This window comes from Hyalella azteca, unplaced genomic scaffold (genome assembly GCF_000764305.2).
Source record: "Hyalella azteca isolate HAZT.00-mixed unplaced genomic scaffold, Hazt_2.0.2 contig2164, whole genome shotgun sequence".
In the NCBI taxonomy this organism is placed as follows: Eukaryota; Metazoa; Arthropoda; class Malacostraca; order Amphipoda; family Hyalellidae; genus Hyalella; species Hyalella azteca.
In genome coordinates, this window is record NW_025932449.1 from 21,715 (window position 1) to 48,948 (window position 27,234).

At 39.0% G+C, this 27,234-nt stretch overlaps 3 protein-coding genes across 3 annotated transcripts; 1 reads left to right on the top strand and 2 right to left on the bottom strand.

Annotated features, from left to right (window-relative positions):
• The first annotated feature begins 3,728 nt into the window (after positions 1–3,728).
• On the top strand, positions 3,729–11,483 carry LOC108670853. The gene is made up of 11 exons (XM_018158343.2): positions 3,729–5,399; positions 5,844–6,011; positions 6,306–6,664; positions 7,107–7,167; positions 7,500–8,159; positions 8,507–8,690; positions 8,876–9,024; positions 9,249–9,418; positions 9,819–9,921; positions 10,804–10,935; positions 11,309–11,483. The coding sequence occupies exons 1-11, from the start codon at positions 3,871–3,873 to the stop codon at positions 11,481–11,483; spliced, it is 3,690 nt and encodes a 1,229-aa protein (XP_018013832.1). The 5' UTR covers positions 3,729–3,870.
• A 518-nt stretch (positions 11,484–12,001) lies between these two features.
• Positions 12,002–17,598, bottom strand: LOC108670857 (cytochrome c oxidase subunit 5A, mitochondrial). The gene is made up of 4 exons (XM_018158347.2): positions 17,382–17,598; positions 14,270–14,385; positions 13,018–13,188; positions 12,002–12,358 (listed from the first exon to the last, which is right to left on the bottom strand). The coding sequence occupies exons 1-4, from the start codon at positions 17,458–17,460 to the stop codon at positions 12,266–12,268; spliced, it is 459 nt and encodes a 152-aa protein (XP_018013836.1). The 5' UTR covers positions 17,461–17,598; the 3' UTR covers positions 12,002–12,265.
• A 2,046-nt stretch (positions 17,599–19,644) lies between these two features.
• Positions 19,645–27,197, bottom strand: LOC108670855 (arginine-glutamic acid dipeptide repeats protein-like). The gene is made up of 9 exons (XM_018158345.2): positions 27,027–27,197; positions 26,262–26,672; positions 25,630–25,847; positions 24,988–25,145; positions 24,622–24,742; positions 24,128–24,290; positions 23,711–23,836; positions 23,210–23,348; positions 19,645–22,707 (listed from the first exon to the last, which is right to left on the bottom strand). The coding sequence occupies exons 2-9, from the start codon at positions 26,664–26,666 to the stop codon at positions 21,062–21,064; spliced, it is 2,976 nt and encodes a 991-aa protein (XP_018013834.1). The 5' UTR covers positions 26,667–26,672; positions 27,027–27,197; the 3' UTR covers positions 19,645–21,061.
• Positions 27,198–27,234: the final 37 nt, after the last annotated feature.

The window sequence follows — 27,234 nt, forward strand, 5'->3', positions numbered from 1 at the left end:
GCTTTTCATGTCCAGTGGAAATGTTAATGCTAAATAACTGCCCTCCAGGCAGATGGTGTTGAAAATTATAATAATATAGCGGTGTCAGCGTTCATTAGGCTTGAACTCGCAACTCACTGCTTAAAATTTTCTCCCTTTACCCGCCCGGCCTCCTTGCCGATTCTGACCAGAAACTGGCGCTCAGAGCTGGGATCGAACCCGCACCTCTCTGCGCCAATCTTGGTACTCTGAACTTTAACCACTGGGCCACCCTGCCTGTGACAGGTGCAAAAAAATATAACTCGGTACTCACTACAGTGAGTGACAGAGAGCGCATTTTCTCGTCGACGAAAACGTGAAGTCACGGACGGACAGACAGACGGGCATGGCGAGCACAATAGTGCATTTTTTTCCAGAAATGAAAAAATGCGCCAAAAAGACGTTTAATCGACGAAAATTCAACGTTTAATCAATGTTAATTCAACATCAGATGCCCGGTGGGTAGGAAATATTTCTTTTTCAAATCAATTGTTTGTTAATGTGTTAAATTATCTATACGTGGAGTCAGGGATTAATATAACGGTCAATGCAATGAAACTTTCCAATTAGAAGGTCAAGGTTAATTAAAGCGAGGAGAGAGGCTCACGTATTGCATATTTTAATGTTGAACCATAAGATATAATTTGAAATTCAACGCAAATGCTAGAGAATATTTTAATAACAACGTTGTTGTTGGCAAGGCCAGGAGAACCCGAATTACGTAGCATGAGATGAAGAGATAACGTCTGTGAAAGCAGCACAATGCTTCTAAAGCGTCGTAAGGCCAAGGTGCACATGGCGCGATGTAAAGAAGCGATTAATTTGATGTTCTAAGCGGTTGGTGTTAATGTAATGAGATTTTGACGGAATAGAGAATTTATGAAATTTTCTACAATTCTTGTACGTAATCCATTCATGACATTTTGCTCTTTCTCGCAGCCACTGTTGATACGTAGTGTGTGTCTAGTTGTTCACGATTAGGTTTACTGCCTAGATGCTCTTGTGTGTTCAATCACTATTCATTTGCTTGCATCTAATCAATTGTTTTTCTAATTAATGTATAACATCGTATTGCTATTGTAGGAATTCATTTAAAGCTGGACCATTTCAATAACCAAAGAGTGTCATATAATTCATTCAGCATCAGATGTTTAGATCAAGGCTACGCAAGCGGAGAACCCTTGCTGCACTCACGATGTTCCGAAACTTTATTAAATTCTTCATTGTTTTGTATTCAGCAACAAAAGTGCATTAAAAAAAAGCTTTTATGGCGGGAGGAAGCAGATAGCGGAGGATGTCTTTTGTTACGCGAGGTCATCTATTTGGAAATTCACGCCAGCTGATGGACGCGGTGCGGAGTGCCAGGATCTTTGGAAAATGTTTTCCTTCGTCAAAACAAAAGTGAAGGATGACTCGGTAAACATGAGCGTCCAGCCAGTGACCGTGGAGCAGCAACGAGACAAGGTTTCCTGTTGAAAATGCTATTCACGCCCGAGTGTTAGGAAGTTCGCTTTATAGAAGAACAATTTTTCTTGGAGATCAAGGATACTTAGCGCTAAATGTTTGTCATGAATAGAGGACTAAAGTGTTTGGACTGTATGTTGTTCCGGAAACTCAGTAAGTTACGCTAATTTCATTGGCCTCTCTGAGTATATTTTAAAGAATTAAATTACGATTAACCGTAAATCAATTTTTCTTCTTTCATTCCCCCGTCTGGTGAGATTATATCGTTAGTATTCATTCTCATGTACTATTTCATTCATAACCTGCTTTGTATGAAGATTTGATTTGAAATATTAATATCGTCCTGTCGGTATTATCGTTATGGGCGTATTTGTGAAGTACTTGGTTATTGTTTAGCCGTTTAGAATCGCAGTACGTCCAGCACTCAGGCGTAATGCCTGTAGGCAGCCAGCGGCAACCCGCGTTCAGCGGTTCAGGGAAACGACTAACGAGTTCAGTTCAGTAGGAGCCTGACTGTCGCACTGTGAGGTCGTTGATTGATCTTCTCTGTACAGCTTCGGATAGGAATAGGGAATCTGTCTTCTCAGTTTACAACGGAAACGTCAAATGTGATCGTACAAAGTGAATTCAAGTATAAAGGAACTCCTATGACATTGAATGAAATCGTAATAAAGGAAATTTTGGGGCTAAGTGAAAAATTCAATCCAAAAGGACATTTTCTTGAAATTGATTTAGAAGCCCGTTATCTATTCTGGTGATTTTAAAATTATTATAGATGAAACTTCATATGAATCACGTTGGAAAATTTTGCGTTAAGGGAAGGAAATAAGATAGGAGCTGCCTCCGATTACACCCGTTGAGCCCTCCTAAATCTTTCAGTTTCTTTAAATGTTAATAGGCCGCAAGAAAGCACTGGCGATTAATAAGAAATTTCAAGCGTTGAACTTCTTTTCCTAACTAAGATGAATTGTACTAATTTAACTGTATACGGAGAGCATGTGTATCAGTGGCATTATAGTGCAAATGTTTGACACCCCGAGTAGTAAGAATGTGCTCTGCATAATTCCCTAAAATGAATTTTACCCGTTGTCCCAATTTGGTTTATTTTATGTGTTGTATTCTGCAGCGCCAGTGGCACACCAGATGTAGTCGCCAAACAGCAGCCACTGCACTGCACTAATCGCTGCGCGTCTCAAAAAAAAAAAAAAAATGTTATGATTTATGAAAACTCGTGTTGTTGTGTTCGATTATTTCATTAAAACGGAAAGTTACTCAGATGTTGATATCAAAATCTCTAATTTCTGTTTTTGAAATCTATCGTTTCTATTGTTGGCTGGCTACATAAACTAAGTGACAATTGTAAATTGTGAGGTGATTATCAGAATCGAACATCTAATAACGTGCGCACACCATTTGAGACAGATGTATCTAGTTTGAAGACGTCAAAATCTACTGTGATTTTTTAATTATAGGGAATCTAAATCCCCGTCTTCATTTTCTTAAAATGAAGACGGGAAAAAAAATCCCCGTCAAACATATTTTCAATTAAAAAATATGTTTAATTAAACTTAATATGCGGTTCCTCATTAACATTTCAAACTAAGGTTAAATTTCAAAACTACTTGTTAGAATTGGCAACTGTTGCGTCTTCATTTGGAATTTTGTCTGCCAATTTTAATGTATTCCTGCAAATCGTTTTCCTGAACCTGCTTCTAGGTCACGCCTTGTAAGCCCAGTATTGAGCTTGGCCGAAAAGTTCCGAGACATTGTAATTTAGTGTTTCCTGTGACTGGCTACTACAGATCGGCGTCGTCAATGAATTGTTTTCTGGAGACATGCACGGCCTAATGCGGGTGCCGAAACTGGAACAGGCGTCGTTTGGTCTCGATTAAATGAACTGAAGATTCGTGATCAATCGTGGTTGCCTACGTGTGGCCGTCTTTTGATGATTTCATGAGAAACGCAGAATTTTCACAAATTCAACGTAGAGGTTACAAATTTCTGTAGACGTTAGGTTGGGAAGGCATTGTGACGAACTTAGTCAACATTTCCTCAAAAGCCGTTCAGACTTGATCTGTCTGCACTCTAATGCAGAATTGTATATAAAATGTTAGAAATTATTTTTAATTATATTAGAGTTTTCTATGTGACTATTGTCTGTTTTTCGTGAGGGGTATTCCAGTTTTGTTGATTATTTTTTATTCCAAATGCGAGTTCTTGTGTTAAAATCCCTAACATTTTGAGAGAATTGTCTCCCTTGTTACAGCTTGATTTTTAAAGGACCTTAATGTTTCTATCATTATTTTGTATTGAATTGCCTATTATTATTAGGACCCCTGTTATCGTCAACATGATAGAAAGTGACATTGAATAAAGAAGAATCACACCATGTTCGTACCGATTGTTCGATTTTATTGTATGTATTTGTCAGTGTTGTTCGCTGTAAGATGTCAACCTCAGGTAGATTTAGACGCGCCCATTGACTTGAGACCTCCCTCTCCTGCAAGTAAGTCCACCGTTGTCATTGTTAATAACAAGAAAGAAGCAAGACTTCCCCTCTTTGTTCCACGTGCAGCTCTCGGCAACTCACGAGATGCCCTCGACGAACGAGAAAGACCAAACCTTGTTCCATCGAAGTATCCAGACATCAGCCACAGCGAATCAGCAAACAGATTCAATGACAATGAAAGGTTCAGTCACTATTCCACTGACAATTTTGGAACCGACCAGGTTCATTATCCTGTGAGGGATGAGCCTCGACGTAGGTCAGACAGTCTTGATTCTCGCGACTCGAACCGGAGACCCGACCACTTCAGACCTCTTACCTCGAGTGATTTTAAGTCAGAAAAATATCAATATTCTCAAAAAAGTAACGGTAAGTTTGAGTTGCCTCCAGATCGGAGGTTGATTTCTACTAGATATAGAGAGTCTATTATTAGAGATGAAGCGAAAAACGTGCAATGGCAGGACGATCAGCGAAATGCAAGATACGGGGTTCGACGTGGCCACAAGAATGGACGCAAACCTCCAATACTGATATTCGAAGAAGTACCAGTTTACGTTCAGGTTCATCCTGAAGAGAAAAATGAAAAGGGAAAGCCGCCCTTGGATTATTATTATGAAGCACCAAATCGTCCGACTGCACCTGAAACTTATAACATAGACCGAAGACCTGACAGATTTTCCGAAAAAGAGAATTCTCCACCTGTACAAGAAAATGATCATTCTTCGGTGTATAGCAAAGATAGTATTTACACAACCGATCCTATCGAACATCATTCAGCGAAGAAAGAAGATCATTTTTATAACGATGACGATTTGCGAAAGCGTCCTTCGCAGAATATTAACACAGACGAATCTTTGAATAACGAACCTCCGCTGCAGCAACAGCTACCCCCGGAAGTGGTACATAATGTTGTATATGAAACCTTCCCCGCTTCAGGCCCTTCCATAGTCTATGATCCCCAAAGTCATTTCTCAGAGCATACTGGGCCTTTGAGTACTCCGGATTTGTCACTTCAACGTCGCTTGCAAGCGGCGGCAGCTGCAGAGGCCTTGGCAATAGGTGTTTTGCAGCAAAGGGCTGCTGCAGGATTGGCTCTAAACCAAAGACTACGTGAAATCGCAGCCATCAGAGGTCTCCAGCAAGCGATTGCTGCTGCCCAGTTCGGTAGAAGTGGATCTGTTGCTGGGAGATCGCAACTGAGCGATACCCATCCTCTTGACTCGCATTCCAACGACGAAACATCCTTTAAAATTGACAGCGGAGAAGCTCGTGAAATCCCTGAAAAAATATTCTCCAGTGATTTCAGTGATACTATTTCAAACCAAATCAAGAAGCATGGTCAAATTTCAGAAAAAGATGCATCTAGTTCACCTCAAGAAGCAGATTTTGCTACTCGTCTTCACTTCGTAAGGTGCGCGAATTATTCTGGCATATAACTCAAATTATTTTACGCGTATAATTTACATTTTAAGTTTTCAAATTACTTTTACGTTTTTCGTGAATGATTTGCGTTGCTTAAGACAATTTTGGTAGTAGTTGATGTGATGGTTTAAATACCCGCAGTACCCGTGAATGTCGATAGATTCTGTGACAATCGCTTTTTAAATTTAAGATGGATTTTGGCATGTGGAAATATTACTGGTATTGCATAGCTTTTTGTTAAGTTTCCCAATAATATGAAAGTGCAATAAATTGTAAAGTTTAAACTGTTATAAAGATCCTATAGCAATGCAGCTAAATCGTAATGCATGCTATCCTCATTGATTAACGTTTATCGTGTTACTTCGCATTCACTTATAATTTCTGATTCAAACCTCTTGCATCTTTGTTTTATTGGATTTTTTCTGCCTAGCAGGTCGTTCTTATCGCAATCCAAGCCAGAATTTGACAGCTCGAAGTATACAAGCTTGACTGGGTTGGCAAATGATGCTTCAACCTCTCAGTCTAATTTTGGCGACGACACTAAATTTGCTGAATTTCTTCTTGCACTGCCTGACGAAAAATTCAGGGGCCTGATGAACATGTTAGTGCCGATCTCGAAGGTTGATTTCAACTGTTGAAATTTTGAGATACCAGTAGTTTCAATTTTATGGCAGTTACAAGTTATGTAGCATTTGCTTTTTCTAACGATCGTAAAATGGATTATAAAATGTACCATTTCTACTATTGTATTGCATACCTTTAAATATTTTTAAATGAGATTTGTACCTATGAATATATTCATCATAAGATACAAGATCAGATTATTTGCATCTTCGTTTTGGTGTCATAAGATAACGACCAGTAATTTGCATCATCGTTTTGTTGTATCTCTCAGGTCAAAGCAGCAATTCTTGGAGACAATCATGACTAACGGTGCGGACAGACCGGATACAGTATTCTCTGGAGTCTTTTCTACACCTCCTCCTCTCGACCGCAGCGTATCGGATCAGTTCAATTTCAAAAGTTCTACGACTTCGCCGTTAAATTTCTCTCCTCTACCTGTGTCCACCGAGTCGTCAATTTCCCCCACCAGTCACTCGGCATTTATTTCTGGAGTTTCTAGCTCGCCTAGTCTATTCACCATTCCTGTTGGAGGTCAGGAAAACCACAAAAGTTCGAAATTTTCTAGTCATGATTCGCTGACGTCATCTCCTGTCGGCGACCTCACGAATTCGGGGTCATCAGACTTAAAAGGTGGGTTAAAAATGGCTTTACGAATGCACAGAAGAGATTACCATTTGTGATTTGTGTTTTGACAAATGTGTGTGCTTTCTTGAAAATATTCGCTTCCTAGTTTTATAAATCTAATAGAAATATTCAGGTATTTTTTCGTGATGTTTACGTTACGTCGTGGAGATTGTTTTGGTATGAATTCATTGGTACTTTCGTCGTTAGGCAAAATTATTACGAGAAATATATCATGTTAAAATCTATTTGCTATCAAGCATCTAAACTATTTGCAAAGAACACATTTTCGAAATACTGGATTCGAATATCCTGGTGCTTAATGTATTGCTCAATTATTTGCACATTAAGCACACCCCAATACAATTTAGTTTAAGCTCTCCTCACTTCGTGAATTGAGTTGGTATGATGATGTACTGCGGATTTATTGGTAGATTTGATCTAATTGTAGGTCCGGTATCTACTATCTACCGTCACCAGACCTCGTCCATCAAGCCTGCCCCGCACGGGAGGTAATTAAACTTCACTCGCGATGGAAAACAGATTGTAATAATATTTGTTAATTTTTTCCTAATTACTGATACATCATTAGGTTTGTAAATTTGGCTGGTAATCATTTGTTTTTCTCACATTCTCACATTGCACTTGCTTCCTACCTCAGCAAAATCTTTTGCCATAAAATATTCGGCAGGCTGTTAAGGCGAACTTACCATGCACAAAAAAATTGATATGCATGACATAATGTGTTCAGAATTCTCTTGATGTTATCTGAAATATGTTTATTCTCTAATTATATATTCAATCTATGTATGTTTCAAATCCATGTATTTACTTATACATCCAGGTCGCCATCTCCTGAGTCTGAAAAGATCGGACCAGTCGTGAACCACCACGGCACTGCACAAAGCGATATCAGTCCGTTAACTGACGCTAGCGTGTCATCGTACAGCTCCCCTCAGCCTCCGTATCCACAGTCGCATTATGGCAGCTTCAGGCCAAACATTCCCAACTTTTCTCACTTTGAACCTAAATTTGATAGCTCTGAAATTGAAAAGGCTTCTTTCGCTTCATTTTTGAATAATTTGCAGAAACATAATTCGAACGACAAAAAAGAATCCGTAACTGCATCTCCATTTGTCATTCCAACCGAACTTTCGCCACCTGATCGTGACAGCTTTGATTTCTCACCCCATTTTTTTAGTGAATTCCCTTCAGTCAATTCAGAAAGAAAATTTCAGTCACCCACGTCCAAACCATCACTCTCCGGAGCGAACCAGCATCCTTTCACACTCAATCCTCAGATTGTAAATTCGGTAACGCGTGATTTCAAGCACGAGCAGCCATTTTACACAACCATCAGCCCTGTCTTCCACTCCACTTCATCAAATCCTAGAACCATGGAAAACCCGCTCTCTAGTAATAAGAACGACGACCCTCGACCGTCTTTTACTGACGTCGAAAACTTAACGCTGGACAACGTGATTCGAAATGTCGTTGGTCGACCGTAAGTTACTTTGTTTGCTAAACCATTTAATTCTATTTTGATTTGTTTCAAATCATATTGATCTGATTATGAAAAAATATTTGTTAGCGCCTTTTCATACGCTGTGCATGAGTGTACTAAGTACATTTATTTATTCCTAAAATCATAGTATTTTTACATGTTCAAGGACAAGAAATACTAGTAATAACCTGACGATTCAGTCATCGGGCTCGATAAATTATAGTTTCTCTATGTCAGAGACCATTTTCTTTTGCATTTATATTTGTAAGCCAGAAGCGTTTTCTGTTGTATACAAATTATAAATTAAGCTGAACTTTCAACAACTCTATTTATTGCTTCGATTTCAGCTTGATCCAGGGACTCGGAGCTTTGGAGCCCAGGTTTCCGTTTGATCGGCTGCAGGAGCCCGAGGTTCAGCACGCAAGTCTCGTGAACAGCTTCAATACGCAGCCTGGAACTGACCACAACGATGATAACCACACTCTTACCCCGCTCGAAAAAAGGAAGGGCAACGCCACTGCACTGGAAACGGTTCTTATTTACTAAGTCCACAGGCCAAAAATAGTTTTACTCATTAATTGTGAAAGTAAGAAGAACTTCACTCTACTTTTAAATTCGTTTCCTTTCTATTTGGGACTGGTTTAATTTTGATGTGCGTAATTACATATAAGTTTATAACATGACGCATGAATGACTTGATTATAATTTGTTATCAGATCGTCGAAGTTTCCTCGGAGAGAGACGCAGTGCACATCACCCCACACGACATCCAATACCAGGAAATACCGTCCGTCGTGAGCGATCGGAGAGAGACGCAGTGCACATCATCCCACACGACATCCAATACCAGGAAATACCGTCCGTCGTGAGCGTACAAAGTTTAATCAACGATGCTGCTGAAACTCGTACGTTCCCGGTAACTGAGACAGCCAACTTTACTGATGTGATCGCCGATGCAACGGTCCTTCCTCTCTCGGATGCAGTATTAACGACCTTACCAGCGGGAAACGCAGAACTATTTTCTCAAAATGAAGTCAAATCAGTGATTTTATTAGACAATGCCTCTGAATTGAGTGACTTGCCCCGAAGAGAGTTAGTGGGAGATGCTGAGGCAAACTCGGATATATTTCGTGACTCAAACAACACCTTGCGGCAAACACCCGTACCTCAAAATTCGGAGCCGGATCCTTTCAATGGACGAGCCTCTCCTCAACCTCAAAGAGTGGATGTTTCTGGTTCTCTTCCCATTGGTCTCAATGGTTAGAACAAGATTTGGTACATATTTCGTTATCAGCCAACGCTTGGTGTCGGTCACAAGAAACCTGTTTTGCTTATTAGAATACTAATCTGTAAATGGAAATGTGAAAAAATTCTCATTATGATGAATGCAGATGTAAATAAAGTGTCAAGTAAATTTAATTAGATTTTATTTGCTTTAAAATTTTTGATTGATTTATAACAAAAAACGTGTGAAAAAGACCTGCCGCACAAAATCAAAACTATCCATTCAATGATTATGCATTATGGTAACATTGAATTGCACGTTCGCTCACACAATTCGAAGCAAATTGTTCCATGTTATAATTCATTATAGTCGCTGTTTCATGACTATGGGCAAATAAAATCCTGCACGTCTTCTATGTATTTCATTTTACGCAGTCGCTGGTGGCAACATTTCTGCAGTGGGGCAGGAGTTGGCGATGGCGACGTCGGTGGAGGAGTTGATCAGACGTTTGCCTGCCCACCTACGCAAGGCTCCTCCGTGTGCGGGAACCCCGCCTACACGACGATCGTTTTGCCTGCTGGATCACAACTATCCTAAGTACTAACATCTGCTTCTTTTAATTTAAGGAGAGAGATGATGCTTCTCACCAGCCTAGTTTCCAGGGACCTTACAACAATTGCGCCGCTTATTGTGCTAGGATTTTTTAGTGCGGCTTATAGTCTGTATCTATTTTCTATGTCTCAACACGGAGCCTTTCTCAATGCAGGTTTTACTAGCGTCGTATCCTATCCAAAATACCTCGGCTTGCTTTACTTTCGAGGTGACTGATATTCTCATTTATTCTGGGGTGGCCCAGTTTTTAAAGTTCAGAGTACCAAGATTGGCGCAGAGAGGCGCGGGTTCGATCCCAGCTCTGTGCGCCAGTTTCTGGTCAGAATCGGCGAGGAGGCCGGGAGGTTAAGCACAGCAAAATTGAAGCAGTGAGTTGTGAGTTCAAGCCCGCAAAATGCTGCGAATGTTCTGCGATGTTCAGAATCGGCGACAGGCCTACGGCCTAATAAACGCTGAAACCGCGATTAAGAAAAGTCGACGATTTAAGAGTCCTCGGTCCTGAGAATTTTGTTAAATATACTGAACTATTGGAAACAACTCAATATTTGGCGCGTCAATGTTACGCCTGTAAATTATATCAGGACACGATTATGGGGATAATGCGTTTCTCATTCTCATATTTTTTCGTGTCGAAAGCCTGTTTGCAAAAGCCCATTGATTTAATATAACTATTATTCTATTCTGAACTATATATAAATTCCTATGATGTCCACCTATTTTTGAGTCGACACAAATCACACAATACCAGATGCCGACACTAGATTGAGAATAGTTCACTTGTTGAAAATAGTTCGTTGTAAATTTCAGACCCGAGGCGGAACAAGTGGCGGCCAAGTTCAAGGCAGAAGTTAACGAGATGTGGACGGCGCTCGCCGGCGTGCTGCTGCCAACCGTCAGCGTGCAGGAGGCGGCCATGCAACTGCCGACGCTCGACCCAAGGTGCTTTTTGACGAGGCGCTTGATCGATCCTTCCTAGTCTTACTACTCGACCAGTGAACGAGTCCATGTCAGAAAAGTCAAATGAGGAACTTGCCGATAACATTCATTCCTCAGCGTTTTAATTACACTTTAAGTAATGGATTTCTAATTTTTTACATTGCAGGCTTTATTTAGAATTTTCTGAATATTTATAGAATTGATTGTAATACGGTTTTGCATCAAGCAAGTCATATTTCTAATTAGTTTGTAAATAAATCATCGTAGAGAGCACCAAAGCACAAATTTTTGCTTCCAATTTTATTTTTAGCTTTTCCAGAAAAAAAAAAAATAAATTTCACTGTCCTGAAAAATAAGCTTATCACATTTCTGGAAGCATGGAGTGCGAGGCGGAGGAGAGGAATGTTACGCTGGGCTGGAGCAGAGATGTGCTCGGGAACTGGCTGGCGGTGCTACAAACTGACGAACGCCAGCAGATCCTCACGGTGAAGACGTGCAGGTCTGTTTACTTAGAAGATTTGCAGCTCAGAGCCATTAATGGACATTTGTAGCGTGTCGCTAGAGGAGGCTCAAAGTTGAAGTGATGTAGTCATCATTAAAAACTATTTTGTGTTATGCCGGAGATTTTACAAGTATAATATTTTTTGTCTGTTACCAGTTAGACATTGTCAAACGCACATGTAAAATATTTGTACTAAGTTTTGGAACAATTACTTCTTAAATCAAATCCTTTCCAGCCTGACGGCACGCTCAACAGGCTGCCGCCCGTTGCTGCTGCCACGACCGCTGTTAGTCTTCCATCCCGAAGATCTCGAGCCAAGTCCCATGATAGGCAGTTTCCCGGTACCAATAGCGTGCGTCTTCTCAAAAACATTAACTTAAAGTTTAAAGTATGGTTAGTGACAGCAGATAAATTGACGATAGAAAATTGTATTAACCTTCCATCTACTACTTGAGTTGATCGAGAACGTTAACGAACTATGTCTCATATTCCGAAGAAGAGCAACATATTCAGAACCATCATTTAGTATTAAACTTTCCATTTTCATTGGATGGAGAGAGTAAGTAATTCATATCTGTACACTTTTATTCAAAAATCATAAATTCCCCACCAAGACATTTTCAAGGAGACTATTTTAGGATAATTGGTTAAGGAATGCTGTTGGTGCTTGATAATAAATTTGCACATCGCGTTTCAGATAAGTTTTCCCTAGTGCAATTCCTAGAGTTATTTGCATCTGTAATATACATGACTTGGTTTTGTAATTGAAACCGAGGACATATAATTAACATTATTTATTCACATAATCATTTTCGCATAGTGAAGGGGTTGTTAATAGACGGATTTGAGTGCTAGCTCTGGCTTGTCGTAGCCTAATTCTTCTGGTGTGCTGATCCCCAGCTCAGTGAGGGTAGGCTGAATTTCCTGGAGAAATGCACGATTAAATTATTAAATTATTTTTTGTTTATTAAATTGGTGCTGCTTGAAAACCGTGCACGCAGAATACACCACATGATCAGTACTATGGTTGATATCCAACTGCTGTAATAATAAATAATGTGCGTTTAAAAATTACTTTTTAAAAACACAACACTTCTAAAGAATCTATTGTCTTTGATGTTACACATGTACAATGAATATTTAATCTTATTTTAAAATATATAAAAAAAAAATATTTTAAATTTTTTCAATATTCAATAATTTTGTAAATTTTCAAAATTAATTCTGTCAACTGATTCATGCATTGTCTTTAATTTAGCAACGTAAAATTTTAATTATAATTTAGCAACGTAAAAAAATTATATTGTTCATTCTGCTGGATTTTCAACTCTTAATCCACAACAAGGATATGCAGATTTCTTGCTTATATTATTCAATTAATCCACGAGAAAATCCAACCATGAAATGAAATTTGTTATAAATTGCGCCAATTGGAAAGTAATTAGACCTCTCCTCAGCAAGAAGCAAACATACAGCCAGCTGCCAGCCCCAAAATATTTTAAATTTTTGCTGCATGACGGAAGTCAAATTGTACAATCAAACGCACTGAGAAACATAGTAAATATAGGCGACAGTGAACGCACCTGCAAAATGTACGGGTAAATGACCTTCTCGTGATGTCCGCACTTGGCTTTGATGGCCTCAAGGAAGCGCGTGGTTACGGCGTAGTCGTTGAGGCGACGACACGCGTGCATTGCAGCGATGATTATCTTTGGCTCGGGTATCAAGTCCATGCCGATGAGATCATTTATGGCCTGTGTCAGAATTATGATTTGTAAAAATACTCCAGCTAGGAATTAAATCGAAAAGAGAAAAATCATTGCCGACGAAAATAGCCTTCTCCTGTCTTTTGAAAATATATAAGGTACTATTTTAATTAATTGAATACAATTAAGAACAAACACGATTAAAAAATCCTAATTAACATATAGAGATACCAGGTAATCAGATCGGCAAGATTTAATAGTCAATGAATAAGTAAACGTTTACTTATCCTAGTAACAAGTACGTCTTCTTCAATGAAGGCTCATAGGAGAGTCAAGTAATAATCAATGCAGACGCATCTGATGTGTTGCAAGATTGATAAAAAGGCATGTATGGGCAGATTTGGGAGCATATGGCACGGTGTTCCCGAAAGACTGACGAAAGCAGACAAGGACTCTTTGACGGTTGCAACAAGACCCTTTCCCAACTCAACTATTTTGCAGGATAATTAGATTTAAGCTTTTAAATCTTCACTCCACATGGCATGTGTTACTCTGCATATAACACATCTACAGGGGTTATTACATTGTTTGTATCTCAATCATTGGGAACAATCATTTACTACTAATTATCAAACTGATTTGCAAATAAGATTCCTATCTTATTAGCAAATTTCATCTTTTCCAGGTCATTTTATGTGTCGCATATACGGTACCGGTATTGCTTGAGGCAATGTGATTTTGTTCTCTGTTTTTAGGCTATGCTATTGAACTTATAAATGAGTTTGTTCTGATTGCTTTATACTGACTCTTAAATGAATGAACATTCCCTTGCATCACTTAAGACCGTCTACCCACGTAAGATGTTGGTTCATCTTACATATGTTTTGTATTCCAACCATTATTTTAGTAGTTCCTGCCTAGTTACAGAATGGGAACCTTATTAAATGTCTACCTACAAGGTGCCTCGATGGCTCTTTGAAAATCATTGTGATACATTAAGTTCAGACAAACCGTTCTGTCATGTAATTAATCATTTAAAATGGTAACTGAAGTGTGTGTACATGTGAAGTAAGAAAAAATGCTGAAAAAAAGAGAGACTGATTAGAAAAGCAGTTTTCAGGCAACCTACCTTTCTCAATTCCCAGCCATCAAGATCTTTCTTGTTGAAATATGCAACATAGCGAGCATCAAATTCTTCATCAGTTTCTGTAGGTCCATGGGATGACATGCATCTTGAGCTGCTAACTGGAAAAATAAAGTTATTAAAATAAACACATTTATGGCAAATGGTATTATTTAGGAGGAACGTTAAATGTTTTCAATTGTTTATGATGGTTATGATGCCGCAGAATCTTTGCAAAGCATGAAACTAAATTATTTTTAGATTCTATTGTTTTCAATTTCACAAAATACCTAGCTGTTGAGATCTAGTTTTAAAAATATCTTCAGAAGCTTGTGATTAATACCTAGGCTGTAACAGAAGAAATTAGTATATACAATAAATTTTCTCACATGATCATGATGATCTGAGCTCATTATATACCTCCTTCAATTAATAATGCTTCAATTGATATAAAACATATAACTCAGTACTCACTGCAGTGAGTGACAGAGAGGGCATTTTCTTATTGACAAAAATGTGAAGTCACAGACAGACAGACAATCAGACAGACATGGCGAGCACTATAGCAACTTATTATCCATATGAGAAAATGCACTAAAAATGATAGATTTTAGGATAAACTTCGAAAGAAACAAAAAGCAAAAGGGGAAGGTGGCTATAGAGCCTGGATAGTTGCAAATACAGCAGTGATATGTCCAGCACAAACTTGAAGCTTGGTTACAAGTTCAAGTCAACATCTTTATGTGCAAGGAAATGATTGCAGTTTAATGATAGGTCAAAATTTGTTGCATTTGATAGCTAGAGCTAGAGCCCTGAAATTTCAAGAAACAATTTTGCACCTTAATTCACCTTCTACCTGATAATTCTCACCTAATCTACAAGTAAAATTTGGAGAAAATTGAGGACCATGGTGGGGAGAGGTTTACACCACTTGGCATCAGGCATGGAATATCTTCCTATCTTTATTCTATCTATCTTTCAATCCACAACCAGCTTTTTCAGAGCTGCAACATTTTTGCTAGATGAACTATATACCTCCTATCTAGTTGTCAACAAAAATGCACAATCTGGGCAGCTGGATTTTGCCTAAACATGATATTACAGATATACAGTTGTGGTTCAATCATAGGGGCAAGAAAAAAAAATATTTTTAGGCAACTGCTTGTTCAAATTGAGATTCTGTTTCATATCCTATTCAACTAATTCAAGTTAATAGTCTGGATGTTTTAAAATTTAGATTCTGGTGTATCTAAGGTCTGGGAAGTGTGGAAGGTCAACAAAGTCTTGCTTGCCCCTTATGGCATGGCGCAAGCAAGAATTAAAATTTTAAATTTTTAAAATGATTAAAAATTTTTAAAATGATTAAAAATTTTTAAAATTAAAAAATCTCTCATGGAGGCAAATGAAAGACTGAGGCAATGGAGGCAATGAATGAATGGAGGCAATGAAAGATTGTTGACCTTCTCTATGACTCCGCAAGCCCTTACTATTTACTACCATACATAGTGGCAATTGATAACATGTCTTTTTCTAGGGTCAACATACAATTCCTGAAGGCAATTTAAGCACATGCATTGCTTCACAATTTAATGAATGCCAATGGTAAGCTGTCAAAATATAACTTAGTTTATAAATAAATTTACATTTACAAAATTTGTTTTTACATATCTCTGGATCCAACATTAGTAGGTTCTGCTCTGCTAAGACAACAATGCAAGTTTGGGACTGGCAGCGCAGGCATCGACAACCACACATGGCGCCAGTTGAAAATGTACTACTGGCAACAACAAGTCAACAACACCATCATTCAAGTTCAACACTTCACTTTCGATGATCAGATTTAGAAGTCGAACTCATTCTATCCTTTCCAAATAGATGCGCTTGTTTGTCATAGAGGAGACGTTCATTCCTTTCCTATCTGCATCCGCTCTACTCTGGATTTCATTTTGATTCCTAATTTAGAGTAAACTCAGCATTGAGGGATTTTTTGCAATTGTCAATTAATATATCAATCGAACGTGTACAATTCACAAACTTACACTTACAACACTTACACACTTACAACAAACACTTACACTTACAACAAACTTACAGAACAAAGTTTCATAGCATGTTTTCCTGCACAAGTTTATAAAATCAAAAGTGATCTTTACCAAATCAAAAGTGATCTTTACCAAATTAAAAAGAAACTATTCACTCACAATGCCCTTGGGCTTGTACCAGCTTGACCGGGTATTTGCAGTTCTGCTCTACTTTTAATGAATGTGCTACATGATAATTTTATTGCATTTATTTTATTATTTATTTATGAATCTAGAAAGGGTGAAATAGGTCAGGTTTACAGGCATTTTGTGCGATGCGTGCATCATCGTGCATGAATAGTGGCAAAAAAGAGAGTATATTTTTTATTCTTCCTCAAGTTCAATTTTGAGCTTTTTAAGTAGACCAGAAGAGTAGGGTAAATGCGGTATATTCCGACATCGTAGGTAATTCCGTCACTTCTCTAGTTTTTCCTTTATATTAAGCTTTGTTTTAGTTCCATGCGTTCAATGAAATTTAACTGGCTTATAGTTGTAGGCTACCTAATAATTAGAATACCTAAGATTCAATTTATCAACCAAAACACAGGGAATCAAGATGAATTAATAATTTAATATTTAATTAGCCTAGATTGTTAAACTGCAAATTAAATAGCTGGGCCAATTTTAACTATCTTTAACAACTAAGATGTCTAAAACTAAACTAAAAGGCCTCAATTAGGTAAACAGCTCTGCCTCTAGGATACCTAGCCTGGCTATACCTACCTAGATAAAGTCATAAACAATTTTAACAGGGTTTACTTTGTATTTGTGATTAGGCCTATTTTATTTAAGGCAAGCTGGCAAGCATAGTTATCTTACTTATTACTCAAGAGTCAAGTAGGCATAACAATTGGCATAAATGAAATACCATTTAGTAGGTAGGTAATTTTGGAGAATGAATGAGTGCAGAATGAATTTTTCAAATATAGGCCTACCTACCCAGGCTAGTCATTCAATATCGATTCTTAGGTATTTCATAAAATCGAAGTACTAGATGATACGATGGAAATATATTCATAGGACGAATCTAAACCAACCTGCAGTTAGGCGACTTGAATTGTGCAGAAAAGAATTTTTTACTCCACCGCTAATTTTTACAAACGCTGATCGCAGCATTGTGAAGTTTTCTGTAATCTCGATTAGCCGTCCTGCACGGAGCCCGGTGAACGGTGATCAGAACTGGCTAAACCTGATGCCAGAGGTTATATTTTAGGAACAGCTAAATTTGCTTCCAATTTTGAAACTTGTTTATGATATCCTTGATTATTAAATTTTGACGAGCAGTTAAAACAAAAACACTGGAGTCTCTGCATGTACCTGATTTTGCAATTCCTTAGTGTGTTTAGTATATTAGAATGAATGAAAACGAATATACAGTAGAGTCAATTTGGTGCGTCCGCGTGATTATGTCGATTCGGTATTGATTTCGGTTGTGCAGCGGAGAGCATTTTAGTAGCATATTATAATATAGAAAAATATATTAGTGTGAGCAGGCGTTGAATATTGTGCTTAATTTGAACTGCTTCAGGACAAAATTTTGAAATGAAATTTTGTGACATTTTTCATTACACATTTTGCTAGTATAACTTCGTCAAATAAAACCTATAAGTATATGCACCAAATAAAATATGAAGCTATAAATCTACACTATGCTCCAGGGGGAGTGGTCTATATTTATTTTGTTTACTTCGATTTTTTAACTCTGAGGGCACTAGAGCGACAAACAGCTTCATATATTCTGCCTGACGTAATAAGACAGAACGCATCAGTCCTATGTGTTTATTTGCAATATCAACTGACTTTTCAATAGTTATAGAAAACTTTTCGTCATTTTAAACCTGAGCTTCAAATATTTTCAACGAAAGTCTCACACATACAGTATTTTATAGCGTAACTTTAACGTTGCTTCCATGTTTATTATTATATCGGTGAGCTATCTGTTTATTATTCTTAACAAAGCGGAGCACTTCACACCCTTTACACAGCTGTATTTAATGTAGGAGCTCTTCAGAAAAACACTTTCGTCACATCAAGTGTAAATGAACTAAAAAAAGGGGGGCGAAAACGCTCGCCGCGGTGTGTTGTGAGTAAAATTACACACATCGATAACGACGATGAAATCGGATTCGAATTAACAGAATTATGCTTTTTTGGAGAGTCTGAAGTTTGATCGTCAGCAACACGCGTCTCAATTGCCGCGATCGCAAAGTCACTGGAACAAACTGGATGTAACGAGACGGCCACCCACACGAGAGAGAGAATTAAAAAAAACTTGCCTACATAACTTGACTATTAACCGGCCCTCGCAAATTCTACAATAGACAAAACAAAAATTACGCGAGCAGAGAGAGAATGTTGATAAAAAACGAACAACAAATGTATTTAGCACACTTCTCTAAAATTACCAATGCTGCACTAGCAATACGATTCGCCCGGCAAACAAGCCGTGCAAATGATAGAACGGCCCATCGTCGCACAGTTTCATGAAAGGAAATGTTTCCCACAACTTTGAACAAAAAATAACAAATTTCTTCCACTGCACAAAATCTATTTCACATATACGAATAAATAATTTGAGATGAAAATTTTTTTCGAAGCGCCAGTTCAACAGCAAATCACTTCAAATTTAAATGCACAAAAATAAAAACCAAATTGACACGTTCAAATGGGATGGCACAGAAATCGGGTAACTTCTAATGCGCTTCAATGCAAATTACAATTTGAAACGGCATCATCAATTCACAGATAGGGTTAAGAGAAGCTCCCATCGTTATTCACTTTATTTCATTTCATGATACAAGTAAATTTCAATGAAGCAATGTACAAGCATCATGTAATTCGATGGATAAAAAATTAAAATATCGTATTTATATCCTTGAAAGCGCATCCAAGTGAATAGAACTATTTACAGAAGAAACTATGATACCAACTATCAGCGATGAGCCTAAAGCTTAAGAACAACCTTCGATACTCAGCTACATCTAAACTACGCTATTACGGCATCCATTGCAGAGCTGCCTACATTTAAAAACAATATCCTGGCAAACCTACAATCCAAAGCCTCTTTCATGGTCAACTTCCTCCCATATAAAGTCATTTGTTTTTCTCAATGCTGGAAATCTCAACAAATTAATAATTTATTAGCAAAAGGTTTAAATACATAGATAGAAAATGAATGGCCTCAAAATTAGCTCAAAAAACACTGACAATAGTCCAACTAAGAGCAAGCAATTTATTCACGCTATCAAAATTTCAATATAGAATAATTTTTTAAATAAAATGATGCAAGAAAATAACATAACTTTTAAGAAATATGATAACGATGGCAAAAATTTAATATTAATTTCAACAACAACTTGTCATGAGACTTGTCTGGCATAGGCGGCGAGAATCATTCAAATGTTAGAGGGAACAATGGCTGCTAACGACGCATCACATCATCACGCGTAATGCCTTCAATAATATATACAGAATATACAGCATTAGACAGCTACACATCTTTAGATTATCAATATTATTTAGCAGTTAAAATGAAATGAAATTGTATTATACGGCACAATTTAAAACAATGAATTCATATTTATGAGGTGTAATATCACCTAAAACCGGATAAAATGAAGAAATACCTATCAAATTAATATATAAAAACATTGTTAAAGCACGAATTTGCGACAGAGTGGTTTGGAGAAAAGCATCAACATATTGGTGCGGCAGCCACCCTCAGATACGATTCATTTTGGCTCGGCAATCACTCTGGATCACGTCTCTGGGTTAAGTAAGGCCTATTAACAAGAAGAGATTCACGCAACCATGCAATCGTTGTCTAACATCTAGTGTCATCGTCTTGATTGATCAAAACAACAAACGAATGCAATTATTAATAATATTAAGGACTTAGCAATAGCCAGTCGGTATAATTTACATTTGTAAAAATTCATACATATGAATGTGGTCGGGTTCTTGAGTTTACATCAAGGTCAAGGAATATTTTTATATTTGTTCAATAAATAATCCATCAACTTCATTGAGCCAGAAGTCTCTAGGAGGTTAACTCATCTTTAGTAAATCATTAAAGTAATAATTAATATACTTAGTGATTTACAAACATTTTTGTGGGCTTAATATTCACAGATGTCAGCTATAAAATTCGACGAACGATCGAAATTGCAAATGTGTTATTTTAACAACTCGATAAAACTCGGCAATAATTGTCTCGCTCTTTAATTAAAATTAATTTGACAGCATGTTTTTGACTGATTACACAAATATTCTTGCTAAAAAATTAGGCATGTGCGTAAAATAATCTGCACAAAAAGCCCGACTTCAATTGCCTTAGTTTTTCATTAATATTGCTTACAATTATCACGGGAGTAGACAGATATATCCTGAAGAGAAGATTCAACCGTAGTTCATTGGATCCGAATGAATGAAAAACTGGGTAAAATATAACAATCCAACAAAATGCACAACATAGGAGTAAAACCGCGAGAAAGCGTCGAAACAAGCATTTAAAAATGTTCAAACATAAAATGCAAGGTAGCAGGTACAGGATTTCTTTAAGACTAAGCATGTTAAAGATAAAAAATTTTCTACTAAAAAAGTAAAAGCTGCAAAGTACAAAGGAGATGTGAAGTATATGGAGCAACAATAACCTAATTCACGACGTAGTGTTCACATAATAGACATGAGTAGCCAGGTACCGGGAAACTTCCAAGTTTCACTCCATGTCTTCCTCACGCTGGCTCGAAAAATAAGACATGAGTCCGCTGCTAAACTCGCTTGGTTCGACTCGGTCAGGGCGTTTCAGGGGCGGTCCTACCCTTTCTAATTCTTCAGAGCCTTCACCACCAACCAAAGGACTACTTGGGGTAGGAGATTCGTGGGGGGAATGAAGACGGCCAGGGGAGCCGGGATAGTTGAGATGTTCCATGCCGGGATAACTTTTCATCATCAGTTGAGGGTGAGGAGAATGATGGCTAGGGGAAGAATGGCTGGGGTGAGGCGGTGGCTTGTAGAGGTCATGAGGTCCTCTCAGAACCCCCGGATGATGAGGACTCTGCAATGGTGGGTAAGCACCATGGGGCACGCCAGGGTACATGCTAGGAGGTAGGGGCGCGCGACCTGGGGCAGCGTGCAAGGGGGGAGGGTGTCGAGCTGGCCCATGCAATCTAGGAGGATAGCCTGGAAACGAGGAATGACCGGGAAAATGTTCGGGGAACCGAGAGTATGGGGAGCCGAGTCCTCCTGGAATTAAAGTTGCAGTAGGGAGAGGCTTCGACCCAGCAGCAGTTGTAGACACAGGCTGACTTGAACTTAATGACAGACTCACGGGAGTGGGCGATGAAGCGGCTGCTCGTCCAACGTTGGTCGTAATAACGCTTTTTGAGAGATCGGGTGAATGTTGACCAGAACTAAGAGGCTTAGAACTTGGTAATGTGACAGGACCACCCCCTGAACCAAGAAGAATATTTGCTGAGTGAGGTATTTCAGGAGCTAGACTAGAACTTTTGTTTCCTTTACCGCTGCCAGCCTTACCTTCAGCCACAGATGTTCTGCCAGGACTTCCGGGTTGATATTGAGACCCGGCAAGTGTGAGAGGTGGAGCGCCGAGAGTATGTGGAGGTTGACTGAAAGGACCAGGTTTCCTAATAACAGAAAGTGCAGGGGGAATACTAGGATGATTCAAGTTAGCGTACGGAGGTGGATTAGAGCCAGCATGAGCTCCAGGAGCACTAAGGCGCTGACCAGATATTTCTGCAAGGGCATTCAAAGTATTGAGATGAGGTGGCCATCGCTGACTGGGGCTAAGCCCCTGATGTAAACCACTCGACGTAGGCGTGGCAGCAGCAGCAGCAAGAGCAGTTAAAGACATAGTGGTTGCTAGAGAAGGCCCCAAGGCAGTGCTAGGTGCCATACCTCGGAGAATGGGATGTACAGAGAGCGAAGGAGGAAGAGATTTTAGCCCTCCACTCGAGGCCAACTTTTCAGCATTCTTTGTGGCGGCTTCAACTGCCGCCGTCATGATAGAGGCGGGACTCGCAGATCCTGACGGCGGCACCGCAGAGATACTTGTGCTTGCTGGTAACTGAGGAGTACTTCCCTGGGCGACTATGGCACTCGCAATGGCAGCAGCCGCAGCTGACGAAGAGGAAGAATTATCAGGGGGATTCACCAGCTCACCAGCCATCAACGAAGACTGGTCAACTGACGCCGTGTTCACAATGGCAGAAGAAGCCTTGGCGGGGACAGTCGATTTTTCGGCCGACTTCAAGACGGAAAGTGGCTTGTCTTTCTTGGGCGGCCCAACTGATTTCTTTTTGGATTTGCTGGGCTTCTCCGGAGTTGGTTTTGCATCGCTTTCATCTGCATAGAATAATTTGCATGAAAATTAAAACTTTTTGAAACCTCACTAAAATTAAGCAAGACAGACGTGTGATATCTGAGAGCAATATTCACTTGAAACTACCGCTGCTAAGAACAGTGGTGAGTATTTTACTAAAACTTGAGTACTTAAGAAATTGAGCGAGTGAAATTCACGTGCAATTTGCATTGAAAGTAGCAACTGAACTGTAATAACAATTTCATGCGTCAAGTCATAATCTTTGTTTTAATAACACGATCCATCAACCATAATAAAAATTCAATTATAAATATATAATTTGAAAACTTGTCTGATCTGAATTGATCACACAAATAACACCTTGATCTTCGTGAGGCTTTTAAAATACTTCAGATTTAATGAACACAATGCATCATATTATGATACTCATCAGGACTAGAAACATATTGAACTTGATGAGCACGTGTTAGCAAGCAAGAATGCATAATACTTTATCAACAGAAATCATACTTAAATTTGTATTACCTTCATCAGGCATGACTTTGCCTCTGCCAAGACCGCCCCTAACGCCTCGACGCCTCATGCGCTCGTCCCCGGAGTCCTGGTAGTCGCTGCTGTCGCTCTCCACGCGTTCCCCCTTCATCACCTTGCCACGTCGGGGCGTCTGGGCACATCAGAATCTCATTAGTTGTGATGCAGTTACAAACGAAATTCATTTATACCGGGGTTCTGGACACAACTTAAAATTTATAGGCATTGTTGCTATATACAAGTACGTGTTGAGTAGTTAGATACACGTTAGAGTTCTAGACAAAATTTGCTGTTCATATAATATATTTTTGAGCCATGATATCACTTTAGTTTAATCAAGCCAAGTAAGTGATTGCTGGATGCATATCACGAACAAGGATGATTCCAATATAGCATTGTTACAAAGTTTTGATCAGGTAATTGCAAGATGCACATCATGCGAAAGTATTATCCCGAAATTATATAATATAAAAAGAGCAGCCTGAAATGAGAGACCTCGTCTTCCTCCTCCTCGTCCTCCGTCATCATGAGATGGTCGAAGTAATGCACCTGCCGGCCTCTCGTCACGCGTCGTCGCGACCCTGCTTCCTCGTCATCCTCAGGGGGCGCCGAGTAACGCACCTTTGTAACAAAAGACACGATTCGCATCTATGCGAATATTGCTCACACAACACACATCTATAGATTCCACTTGAAATGTAATACAATTACCAAGTACAAAGCAAATCGGCTGCACATTACTTCTGCGACGTTCTATCATTGAGACACGATATAAGTATACAAGTCTTCAGTTCATGGACTTCTGAGAAGAAAAGTAAATATCAGCTTTTTCACATTTGACTGCCTAATATCAAAGGCACTAATAATTCCCAATGATCAGCAAACTATTCCCAAGTTTGGAAGTAACTTCACCTTCGGTTTGGGTTTAGGCTTTTCCCCATCAGCAGAGACTTCTTTAGTTTTCGCTTTGACTTTGACCCCGCCCTTCTTACTAGTCTTCTTCTTAGCCCCACCAGACTTCTTCTTGCCGCCACGCTTTTTTGAAGGACGCCGCGTCGTGGATTTTTTCCGTTTCCTGTTTAAAAAAATTAAATCTTGACGAGAATGTTCGGTGTTCTTAATTACTCTCGGGCATTAGACCAAATCTAGGAAATAATCAGGACCATAATGCCATGTGTTATTTGTACGACGTACTTAAGGCTGTTAAAAAGCCAGAGTTTACGAGTTTTTGTAGTTATACAGCATATATGAAACGTGAATAAAAAAAGTTTTTTTTTCAATCAAATCTTGGGTGATAGAACTTATTTCAACAGGATTATGAACACAAGAAAAGTTATGGCAGTGAGACCACATGAAAAGGATCCCGTTGATGAGCCAGGGGAATCTAAGGCCAAATAAGAACTAACGTCTTCTTGCTGCCATAATCGCTGTCGTCAGAGCTGAACTCTTCTTCGCTGGAGGAGACATCGCGCTTCTTCTTCTTCTTCTTGCTTTTCTTCTTCTTGTAGCGGTGGCCTCGGTCACTATCTGAACACATTAAATTACTGGTTTATATCAAACAGCGTTATAAAGCTGGGTGCAAATATTGAACAAAGAAACATAATAAGCACATATACGTCATTAATAATTCTGAGGTCAAAGCAAAATTCGTACAAATAAGGTATTGTAAGTTGAACGACTACAAATGTTACAACGGTTTAATATTGCATATAATATCTGTAATATTAAAAAAAATACATACAATATTTTAATGGAATACAAATTTCAGTCACCTTCATCAGAAGACTCGCCCCGGCGGTTCCTGGCGGAGCGTCGCAAGGGCAGCACGCGGCTCCTGAGCGGCCCCACGACGTCGCTGTCGTCCGTCTCGGTCTCCGTCGCCAGGGAAGAGGACGACGCTGCTGACAGGTCGCTGTCTTCCTCTTCCATGCTGCACAACACACACATAGAGGGTTAAATTCGGGAACAACATGAATAATGCCATATTGAACAACGCCGACATTGTTATCGAGATTTGAATTTGGTAAAATTTGACTCAAGACCGCCTTGCTGGGCAATACCAACATCGTCATCAAAAGTTAAATTCGGAAGAAATATTCATTGAAACCTCCATGCTGAATAACATTGATATCGTTATCATTTAAATTTTGAAAAAACTAAAGACTGAGAGACAGGCAGAAAAATGTCAGAAACTTCAACACTAAGTATTGTAATTGCACAGAAAATAATCACAAGTGCTATAACTCATCGTTCAAGCGTTTTAACTAGTAACTAAGCGATAAAAAAATACAAACTCTTACTATGAAATTTGTAAAAATTATTACTCATAATTGACAGAAAAATCGAGAGATTTCTATTAAAGAACAAAATTGAACAGCACAATAATATTCTCCACTCCTACACAAAAATCTTACCTGGACCCCATGAAATCCTCGTCATCATCGTCATCCTCCTCATCAACATCAAGGTCAGTAAGGCGCCTTTTCTTCTTGGTGGCCGCCATCGAGCTGAACGCCGCACGTCGGTTGCGTCCCTGCTGATGACGATGCTTCGAGCGACCTCTCGGCGCTTCCTCGTCCTGGTCAGACTCTGACGCCGACTTGTCAGAGTCTCTGTTGCCGCCGTCGTCCTCCTGTTCATGCATAAACAGATATACTGCCAAGCCTCTTCAATGACTGATGTCATAATTACTCAATGCTATAGACGTCAAAAGATAAATTTGTAACAAATTACGAAAAAACGAGAATTGCGTACTAATAAAAGAAACCAATGCAGTTAAAATTTTATGAACTTGTCTACAAACTCTATTAGATAATAAAATTTAAAAAATATTGAATGGTAAATTTTAACTGCACCTATAATGTTCCAAGGTATTTATATAGTGATTTCAGAACCGAAACGTTATCGTCTCTTTTAAGGTCTCCTACCCTTCATAATAAGTGTACTCACCTCCACAATGTGAAAGAAAGTAGGTATATAGAGTAAAAAGATATTCTACAGCATGCAGAGATATAAGATTAAGAGATATTCTCAGAAAAACACTTACGCCTTCATCTTCACTGTCCTTGAGGACAACCTTCTTCTTGCGCTTAGGAGCAACAACTTCATCCTCATCGTCTTCAGTTCCATCCTTATTGCAGTCCACTTTCTTCTCAGCAACCTCCTCTTCTTTATCTTCTTTCGGTTCAGTCTCGTGCGGCAAATCGTTTTTAGTTTCAGTCTTCACCTCCTCGTCATTATTAACTTTATCATCTGCAAACTCAACATGCTTGGTTTCCTTCTTGGCCGCTAGCTGCACGTCCTCTTCATCAACGCTCATGCGGTCTGCCTCGTCTGCAGCGTCATCGTCTGCTGGCTCCTGAAAAGCTTCTTCGTCCTGGCGTTCCGCGTGTAGGATGTTTCCGATGTCCTTGCCACGTCCTGCGTTACCTGCTCCTGCTGCGGCCTCCATCTCGTCCTGCAGCAACGTTAACAATGTCAGTGTAATATGACAAAGAATAAAAGTTCTTCTACCCAAATACCAAGCCAGAAAATAACATTAGAGTTACTGTAATTTGGCACAAAGATCTTGACAATCTCGAGTATCCACGAATTGTAAATTTGACTGAATTCCCAACAGTAAAACACAACTAAAAAGTTACACAATTATTCCACATAAAAAAGCGACGGATTAAAATTTAAAGTTACAGAAGAAATAGAAGGGACAGAAACACACGGTTACACACCCATTCACTATTTTTCAAATCGAAAGAAGCCTAGAGATAGTATAAAATTTAATAGAATCAAGAATTTAATAAGAGACTACACTCACTCTAATAGCGTCATCGATGAGCTCGTCAAATGTCTCGAATTTTTGCTTGAGCGGCTGCGAGACGCGCGCGCGTAATGTGTACAGGGGGCCAGAGCTGTCGCTGTCTCCCACCTCATCGTCGTCGGACGAGGTAGAAGAGCCAACACTCGAGGAACTATCGTCGCCACTTGATGAGTCCTGACGTGGTGCAGAGCATGAATTAGAAATG

Excerpts from the sequence above, each read along its gene's own strand:
- LOC108670857 (XM_018158347.2), bottom strand. The coding sequence starts at position 17,460 with ATGCTGCGATCAGCGTTTGTAAAAATTAGCGGTGGAGTAAAAAATTCT. Across the intron at positions 13,189-14,269 it reads ATGGCTGGGAATTGAGAAAG|GCCATAAATGATCTCATCGG; the intron begins GTAGGTTGCCTG and ends ATTCTGACACAG. Across the intron at positions 12,359-13,017 it reads TTTACCCGTACATTTTGCAG|GAAATTCAGCCTACCCTCAC; the intron begins GTGCGTTCACTG and ends GCATTTCTCCAG.
- LOC108670853 (XM_018158343.2), top strand. The coding sequence starts at position 3,871 with ATGTTCGTACCGATTGTTCGATTTTATTGTATGTATTTGTCAGTGTTG. Across the intron at positions 6,012-6,305 it reads TTCAGGGGCCTGATGAACAT|GTCAAAGCAGCAATTCTTGG; the intron begins GTTAGTGCCGAT and ends TGTATCTCTCAG. Across the intron at positions 9,025-9,248 it reads ACCAGGAAATACCGTCCGTC|AGAGTTAGTGGGAGATGCTG; the intron begins GTGAGCGTACAA and ends CTTGCCCCGAAG.
- LOC108670855 (XM_018158345.2), bottom strand. The coding sequence starts at position 26,666 with ATGGAGGCCGCAGCAGGAGCAGGTAACGCAGGACGTGGCAAGGACATC. Across the intron at positions 25,146-25,629 it reads GAGGATTTCATGGGGTCCAG|CATGGAAGAGGAAGACAGCG; the intron begins GTAAGATTTTTG and ends TGTGTTGTGCAG. Across the intron at positions 23,349-23,710 it reads ACGAGGAGGAGGAAGACGAG|ACGCCCCGACGTGGCAAGGT; the intron begins GTCTCTCATTTC and ends TGATGTGCCCAG.